At 49.1% G+C, this 9,348-nt stretch overlaps 1 protein-coding gene across 1 annotated transcript in view; it reads left to right on the top strand.

The window, feature by feature from the left end:
• The first annotated feature begins 5,937 nt into the window (after positions 1-5,937).
• The window catches only part of ANXA2 (annexin A2), a 28,906-nt gene continuing 25,495 nt past the window's right edge, over positions 5,938-9,348 (top strand). The window contains exons 1-2 of the mRNA XM_045286476.1: positions 5,938-6,005; positions 8,919-9,018. Of these exons, the coding sequence (XP_045142411.1) occupies positions 5,958-6,005; positions 8,919-9,018 (148 nt within the window). The 5' untranslated portion in view covers positions 5,938-5,957. The remainder of the gene's footprint in view (positions 6,006-8,918; positions 9,019-9,348) is intronic.

Below are 9,348 nucleotides of genomic sequence, written 5' to 3'. Positions count from 1 at the left end.
CATGCTTGCAAGTTGAAACCAGTTCTCAGTCTGGGTGAGGTTGAAATGTTGGAGGGGTGGTGCAGCTGCCAGCTCCTTGTGCTGCAGCAGGGTCTCCCGGGAAAGGAATGCGGTTCTGAATTCTGTACTGATTTTAGCGGGAAGCTGGGGTGGAATTGTCTTCTCCAGCAGCTTGCTGTTGTGAGTTCCCGGAGAGCCCATCCAAAGCGTAGCCACCCCGTGTAAGCAGCGTGCCCCTGGGGTGTTCAAAGCTGTGATCTTTGGAAGCAGATGGCCGGGCTTGCCACTGAGAGGGTGAGAGGGCTCAAATCCCCTAGGGACACTGTCGGACTATGAACCGAAAGTTTGGTGGTTCAGATTCCACCAACCGTTCCAGGGGAGAAAGATGAGGCTATCTGTTCCTGTAAAGATTTACTGCCCCTGAAACCTATGTAGACGGTCACTATGCATTTACCCCCTACACTGGAGCACAGAAGCATTTGCATTGTCCAGAAACCCCTGGATGTGTCGTTTCATTTTCATTCAAACCCATAGATCGAGTGAAGGCAGAGGAACTGGGTTTGTTTTCAGTATGGGCAAAAGTGATGATGGACAGATAAATACAAACCTGGCATCCAAATCCCCTGGTTTGGGGCCCTAAAGCATGTCCACACTCGAACTTAATTTTGCTAGCAACACTGGTGGTTATGCGCTGGGCAGCTAACCACTGGGTGGGCAGTCTCCTGGCACTGCTGGAGAAAGAGGGGGCTCTCTAGTCTGGTAAAGAGGTACAGTCTTGGAAACCCCCAAGGGCCGTTCTACCCTGCCCTACAGGTCACTGTGAGTCAGAGTGGATTCGATGGGGGGAGGCACTAGTTTGGTTTGGACTTAATTTGCACCCTTCAGGACCTTTCCTTTAGGCTTCCCACAGGACACTGTATTAAACGTGGTGCCTCTTCAAACCATTCTCCTGCTCCCCTCCTTGCAATAGCACCCCCCTATCCATCTCCCTTGGCCTTCCCTGTTTCTCTGGCTGCACCCTTCCCTGGTGAGTCTCCTTTCTCCAAATGAGTCCGGACCCCTTTAAGCACTTCTCTGAGTTCCCTGCTGTTACTTTTATCTTCCTCTCTCCACCTTCACCTCTTGGATTAAGCACTTCCTGTGCTGAGTTTGAAAGGGCAACGGCCCAGGAGTCAGGGAACTTGGATGTGGGCCCTACCTCTGTTACTTAGTGAGCCCTCCTGAGCAAATCCCTGGCCGAGGAGGAGTCCAAGCCAGCTCACGGAGCTCTGCGGAAAGAGAGGGTGTGCCTAGGCCTTGCAGGAGTACATGTGTGTGCCGTGCCCTACTGTGTGCTCGTTAAGGGTAAGCGGATTGTTTGAATGCTCCCGGAGTGTGTAACCGACAGCAGGAGTGCCCAGACCTCATCCTTTCTGCTTCCAGGCACAACAGTCTCATTGGTCAAGGCACTGCATTAAACCAGTCTTTTAACAAACTGTATGGGCGGTGAATCTGACTGTTTCTCCTAGGGCCGACTCCATCTTACGCAAAATGGCTCCGAATTGCCAAGGGGGTTGATGGAGTGAAGAATCCAGGGTATTTTACTTCTCAGGTGAAAATGTACTTGACATTTAACTTGCACGACATCAGAAGGATTTCATGTGGCTGCAGGACACACTCGCATGGAGTAATAACACACTTCCTGGCTATTGCTTTTTGGCTCTTGTGACTGTGCGGTTATGGGGACATTTGCCCTTCTTCTGCAGCATGATTATAAATAAAATCTTGCAAAAGAGCCATTTATTTTTACCTAAAAGTTTAGCTAACACTTGGAGTGTGCAAGGAAGCAAAGATACTCTTAAAGCTATTGGTAAATGAGAGAGTTTTGGGGCGGGGGCTGGTAAAATAGAGCCCTTCCCAAAACCAAGCTCATGGCCATGGAGTTGATGTGACTCATAGAACTGGTCCTGTGGGTTTCTGAGGGAGTCATCTTTATGGGAGTAGAAAGCCCCTCTTTCTCCCCAAACACAGCCCCTACTGCCCTATGGATTTGACATTTGAATGGCGACCACTTTGTTTGCAGGTTGTCGTGGTATCAAAAGGATTGTTGGCATTAAAAGGTGGGAGAGAGCACTGTGGAACTGAGGTTGTGGTGAGCCCATTGGAACAATGAGCAGGGTCCTTAGAAATAGAAGAAGGTGGCATTATGGGGGCGTGGGAAGAGACATGAAGCAAGGGACTGTGGGTTAAACGAGCATCTTGTTTGGGGAGGGCCCAGGGAGCAACTTGGCAGAGCCCTTTGTTGCTGGAGAGTAGGTAGACAGGGGTGTGGCTGGATTCAGATGCCAAGATCTGAAGGCTGTAACTTGTGGGGTGAGAGGGACCCCCTGGTAAGTGCATTTCCAACTCGTTTGACGAGATCAGGTAGAGCACACGGGACTGATTTGAGGAGAGATCAAACAGTTGATTCCTGCCCATGGCAGCCCCATGTGTGTCAGCATGAAACTGCTCAGAAGTGCAGACCTTTCTCCCGGGTGCCTCTGCGTGGGCCTGAAGCTTCTGGGAGCAAGCTGATGTGCTATAAAACAACGCAATATGAAGGCTGAAGTGGAAAGCAAGATTCGTGGGGCGTTAAAGGAATCCCCATTTTCTGCCTGTGCTTCACGAGCTATAATGGCGAGAGATGGGCTAGAGGAGTAGAGAGTGTGGAGGGGGCCCCCGGCTGTCTTTGATCTGTGCAGCATCTCGTGGTCCCACGGGCACGGGCTTAGCCAGCCGGCAGCAAAGCCAGTGCTCGGACCGAGAACCGCGCAATGCCAATGCAAATGTCCCAAGCTTGTGTGATGGACATTTTGTGAGCAGCATAACCGGCTTGAGGGCCTCAATTGATGAAGTATAAGTGGAATCTAATCCTAATGGCATTGTAAGTGGAGACACCTCTGTTTGTGGCTCTGAGTTGCTAGTCCCATTTGGGGATATCTTTATTCCTGAGTTCTCTATAGGCAGGGCTCGAATTCTTCTAGGAAGATTGTAAGATCAGCAGGTGAAGACCAGCTTGGGCAGAGCGCCAGGGTGACTGTCAATTCAGGGCTTAGGTAATGGGATGTCTTACGACATGCAGCCCCCGGCCTAAGGATTCTAACCAGACCCTCTGGAATGCTTCCCTTGCACCTTAAAGTTAGAGATGCCTTGCTCTACCACAGCTGACTCAACTGTGTCAGCTTCAAAAGAAAAGTCCGTCTTCAATAATCTCACCCACCGCAAACACCACAAAGAATTCGGACCAGGATTGGACCACGGTACCCTGGGACTCTCTGCATGAGCTGCCCAATAGACACAGAATGCCAACTGCTGGTGTGTGATGGGTTGAATCATGTCCCTCAAGATAAGAATCAACTTCACTAGGTAGTGATTCTCAGTATTATGTAATCATCCTCTATCTTATGATTTGATGCAGTTACCCTATGTGTTATAATTCCCAACCTCCGTGATGTTAATGAGGCCAAATTAGAGGCAATTGGTGCTAAGGAGGTAGGATATCATCTACCAGGATTAAGTTGTATTTTAAGTCAATCTCTTTTGAGATACTAAAGAGATTAAACCCGCAAAGCAAGCAGAGCTCAGAGGGGCTTGGCAACCATACAGAAAAATGAACCAGAAGGAAGGGTGTCCTTTGGACTCTTGATCCCTCTGCTGAGAACCTCCTAGACCCAGAGGAAGATGGATGTCAAGACACATGGAGATTTCCTACTGAATTGGCTGCCAACTGAGTGCTCCGATGGGCAGAGGTTGGGCCAACAGATATTGAAAAGAGACCAGAACCTTCTCCCAAGTTGACAGAGAGGAAGCTTTCCTAGGGCTGGTGCCCTGAATTTGGACATAGCTTCCTTAACAAAGGAGCCCTGGTGGGGCGCTACACGTAAGGTGACCAGACGTCCCGCTTTTGGTGGGACAGTCCTGATTTTTAACAATTTTTCCCACATCCCACAGCGTTATTAAAAAGTCCCAATTTTTGGAAAGAATGCATGACAAGCTAGGGTACACGGGTTTCGGCTGCCATGTGGCTATTTCGCCAGGATATGAGTTTTATCAATGGTGCCCCGCTTTACCAATGTTAAAATCTGGTCACCTTAGGCTACAGTGAACGATGCATTGGGCTGCTTCCTGCAAGTGAGCAGTTCAAGTCTCCATGAACAGCCTTAGGAAACGCTTTACAGGGCTTCTGTGAGCCAGATTTGACTTGATGGCAATGGGTTTGGTTTTAGAAAATGACGAATTTTATAATCTTATGTGGTGGTGTTGGTCAGCAGTTCGAAACCTCCAGCTGCTCCTCGGAGAAAGAATGGGACTTCTACTCCCATAAGCAGTTACAGTCTCGGAAACCCAGGGGCAGTTCCCCCCTGTCCTGTAAGGTCACTGAGTCGGCATTGACTCGATGGCAATGAGTTTGTTTTTGTTTGTATATTAAAAAAAAAGAAACAGGTGACATTAAGCCTAACCATGTATCTATTTAGTCCAATATATACCCCAAACATAACTGCACCATAAAAATCCATATAAAAACTACTCCCGAGAGATTTTGCCTCCTTTTCCTATGCCATGCATCCTCAAAATCCAGTGTGTAGTTTCCACTTCCTGGACATCTCGGCTTGGACTAACCACTTTTCAAGGGCTCCAGAGCCGCCCGTGGCCGGGGGCTGCCGTGCTGGGCGGCACAACCACAGAGCAAGGTCCTCTACAAACCAGAATGGTATCTCAGCTGCAGAACATACGGGTCTGGGAAGCAACGGGATTGCAACTGGAATAGCTGGGACTGATGTCCTTTTTGTTCCTGTGAGCATCCAGAGGGGAAAGGAGTGGCCTGAGAGAGAATTCAGGATAAAAAGCCTCACGGAAATAAATCATTAGCCACAAGTAAAGGCAAACCCGCTCACGTTCCGCCATGCTTAGCCCACTGCTTTCGGATAAGTTTTCAAATGTCGACGTGAAAGGCTCTCTCCCAACCCGTTTTATGAAAATATTTAGGCTAAGCAAACTGTCTGAAGAGAACAGAAAGCTGAATTTGCATGTGCTCAGTTTCCTTGATCAAACGATGTGAAGCAAAGAGAGACCAAAGCAGAAGGTGCGCGACTCAAATGCCCCCACTGTCGCAGGGCCGGGTTCCCGGGTTCTGCTCTCCTTTCTCTATTTGGGGGGTGATGGTGCCGAAGGACCTGTCTCGTCTCCGTCGAAATGAATTTACTGCTCCCCGAGTGCTCCTCCTTGGTGAAGGTTTGGGTGGGTTCATTCTGGGAACTGGGAAGCCGAGTCATCAAGCGCGGTGCCCGCTGCCCAGTTAAGTGGATTAGCTAGACCAGAGGTCCAAAGCAGCCGCTTTGAGTCTTAAACACAAGGAATCCAGCCCTGTCTACTATATGTCAGAGTCAGAAAAATCTGTCCATTGCCTCTCCCATAAAATGTTTAATATTCTCTAAGCGTAGTTGGGTTAAAAAAATTATGACTCCCCACCTTGGGATCCTCACAGGAATCAGAGCTTGATCCTGCTGTTGATGTTCCACACACAGTTCTCGGGTTCTTTTCTGTTTACTAAACCACATCGACATGTGAGAAATAACTGAAGAAACGGCTGGTGTGATGAGCTTACTGCATTTTAGTTTGTTTGAACAAGTTGCGTTAGCCTGGGGCAGCATTTTGTGTTTGCATTCACAAATCAATCCCCAGGTTCCATTTAGACAGAGGAAGAGAAAGCCTAACGGAAGATTTCCATCCCCGACCTGAGGCAAGCCACCCTCCAGCTTTAATTTTCCCAAGCATACGATGGGAATTGCGTCTATTTGTAAAAATTACTCTAATAGCCTCAGATGAAATGGTCCAAGAAGTCGACATTAGTGTAATGAATCACTGTGCTTCGAGGGAAAGAAAAGTCTCTTCATAACAACTTTTTGTTTTGTTTTGTTCCCCCCGTAGCTTCTCTCAAGATGTCTACTGTCCACGAGATTCTTTGCAAGCTCAGCTTGGAGGGCGATGTGAGTATTGACATGTTCACGTCCTGTCACGTCCGTGAGTCAGACACCCCCCAGCATGGCTGTGCGGTTCTCTTTCCTTGAACATCTGAGCAAAGACAGGCAGATCGGTCGGTCATATTTTGGTTCTGCCCTGTTCTTTATTAACTGCTGTTACCAAGCTCCATCAGAAAGAAATCTCATGACATCCGACATCTTTGCTTTTATTTTGTAAGAGCCGGTGGCACTGAGATGGCCAGAATTTTGACTGACTTAGCAGGCCCATAATTTGTATGCTCACACATTGTAATCTCTGCCCCCTCGCTGCATTACTGGTTGACAGACGCCAACGCCCTATCAAAACTGATCTTGCGTCTCCTGTGTCTCTTACAATGCCCCTACTCCCCAGGAGGCCATTCTGAAGAAGGGCCTAGATTGGCAAAGGAAATTTAGTATCTGGGAAAGCTTCTTCTCCGGAAGAGCTAGACTCTGTGTTCTCATAAAGCAAAGCAAAGCAAAACAAACGCAAAGTTTTATCATTCATCATGTTTCCTTTTTTGCTTTGGCCGCCAGGGAGCTCCTCATTTAAATTCCATTGCCCTTTATAAGAACTACATGATGTTGGAAATGCTGGCACATTTGCTTCTTCCTCTTATGGTTGAATTATAAAAAAAACTAGATATGAAACAAAAAGTCATTTCAAATCCCTTGGAAGCTATTGGAATATGGGTTATGGATATATGAAATATCCAACCTCTTCCAGGTCCTTTCTCAGAATTCGCCTTGACAAACACTGAGCACTTAGGCCGGCTTCCAATGGTGCCCTGCCTGATGCATAAGAATATGATCTCACGGTTGAAATTAGAATGCAAAGAAGCACCGGGGGCAACAGGATGGAGGTGGGGGTGCAATGGGGGTATGTGAGGCTGGGAAGCCTCGGCATTGGCAGCCTCCTGGGCTGCCGTACACAGCGCTGCATTGTCTGTGACTCTGCCGTCCCAGGGCTGAGTCTGGACATGTCTGAGCAAGCACAGCTCACACGGTGCACAAAGCGCACACTTTTGGCCCCCTTATTTATGGAGCAGGTACGTGTTGTCGTTGGCAAGACTCCAAGCTACGTGCTGGGATCCAGACAAGCCCAGGTGCTAGCTCATTTGTTGTTCTAACAGACTTGGTCCTTGGGCTGTTTTCAGTATCAGGCTCCATGAGAGGAGAGGGCGTTTCATGCAGGCTTTGAAGTTTCTCAGCGCCCGGCCCGATGCCTCTCTCTACATGGTGAGAGGGTAGTGAAATAGAAAAAAAAATGCTGCCCGTCCCCTAATGTTCTAGGGGAAGAAAAAAAATCTCTTTTACTTTGGTAATTTGATTTTCAGACAAGCAAATGTTATCTTACCTGTCTTATGGCTTACCTATCTGTTTCTTCTGTTTCAAAACTTCCCCCCACGCATTGCTGTTTTGGGGATTAAGACACACACAGTCTCCCCTGGTAAATGAAGCGCCCTGTGAACTGGCTCCCGGCCAGAATGCCTGCCTGCCTGTCTTTACAAATACTAATTGATGGAACTCTTCCTAAGCGGGAAGCTCTTTCCCTTTAGATTTCCATCCACATTTCCGACCCACCGTAGCACAGGTGGGCAGTGTTCCAAAATAACATGTTGCCTTTAGATGTTCCCGAATATGTGCCTGGCCACATTGAGTCAGAGACTGGAAATTTTAAATGGTGAATTTAGAACGAAAACAACCCGGAGAAGCCATTTATTGTTTCAGAGTTATGCATGTTCGCTGTATCTAAACTTGGTCCAAGGTGGCCTTCAAAGTGCATTTAGAAATAGTCAGTCTCAGTTGGGGCATAGATCGCCAGCCTGTCCCAGGAGGCCTGGCAACTTGCTAACCCCTAAACTTGTGAACCTCAGCGTTAATACAACCAAATAAGCCAGGGGCCGGGTGGCTTCTGACTTAATGCTTGTGGATGGAGAGTTGAGTCAGGGTCCCTTCACATAAACAGAGCCAAGGTGAAGGTCCTCCCATTATCCCGTCATGCATGGGCAGTGTCTGCTGGGCGGCAGTGGTGGTTTGGGAAGCCTGGACACTGAAGACAGCCCAGTGGTAGCTACCTCCACCACCCACGAGCCAACCGGCACCCCATTAGCCACTCTTCTCTTCTGCCCTTTAGGTGGGGGCCTGGGAAACAGGGTGAGCACATTTCAAAAGAGCAGGGAGATCAGTGTCTTGGGAAGAACTGACGAGGAGCTTGCCGTGGTCTTTAGCTCAATCTGGGGTTCAGGGGGGAGGCCAGTGGGTAGAGATGTTTCTGTCCTTTAGAGCGGAAAGGGTCAGGGGCTTTGAAAAGCGTTGGGGAAAGAAGAAGGCACGCTTGAAATGGCAATGGAAAAATGAAAAAGACCAGCGTGGAAGGCAGCGAAGGGAGAATTCAAGAAGACAGGGCAGGGCAGCGAAGAGGACCCTAGCACACACCACAGGATGTGGACTGTGGGACCAGACCACCTTGGTGCTACAGGGGTGGCTGCCGAGGTGAGGTAGAGGAGGAAGGAGACCCTTACCTGGATGGTCCCAGAGAACGTGGCAAGCACCTTCCACGGCGACACAGGGCCAGTGGGGAGCCATGCTTCCGGACCAACAACCTGTCACTGAGGCCTGCCCACGCGTTTCTTGTTGTGGACTGGGCTCATCCCATTTTACTGCTCCTGAGAGCCCTCGGGAACTAACGAGCTTTCCCCGGTCTACTTTGGAGCTTCCACACGGTAAAAACGAAAGTGGGGACATGCGCCGTTGTGTTTATCTAGTTGCCTGGAGACAGGATGCTTTGAATCATGAAAAGAAGCCATGTCAAAGCATTTTCGTCTAAGCATTCCCGCCCCCGCCCCATGGGAAGATGGTAAACGTGTGCTATTGTATGTGCTTGTCTTTTCACCTCAGCACTCCACACCGCCAAGTGCATACGGGTCCGTCAAGGCCTACACCAACTTCGACGCTGAGCGGGACGCTTTGAACATTGAAACAGCCATCAAGACTAAAGGTAGGCCGTCCATTTGCTCTCCTCGCACCTGACCTTGGCTTGGGTCTGAGTGACATCTTTGCTCCAGAACATTTTAAAATGAGGTCTTTGGTAGCACCACCTCTTGGAAGACAGCAGTCATTTAGAGGCATGGCGGATCTTGGCTTAAGCAGAAGCAGAGACGGCACATTCACCCCGTCTCCTTTTTCTCTCCCTTTCCTCCTCGTGGGAAAGACAGCCCACTTGGCCTTCAGGGCCCCTCTGACTCACGCAGCTCAGTGTGTGTCAGCGCAGCTCAGTGTGTGTCAGCGCAGCTCAGTGTGTGTCAGCGCAGCTCAGTGTGTGTCAGCG

The sequence above is a fragment of the Echinops telfairi genome, unplaced genomic scaffold, assembly GCF_000313985.2.
Source record: "Echinops telfairi isolate 266 unplaced genomic scaffold, ASM31398v2 ScPeMD7_8;HRSCAF=38, whole genome shotgun sequence".
NCBI lineage: Eukaryota > Metazoa > Chordata > Mammalia > Afrosoricida > Tenrecidae > Echinops > Echinops telfairi.
The sequence above is the reverse complement of the archived record's forward strand: the minus strand, read 5'-3'. Positions and strand labels throughout refer to the sequence as shown.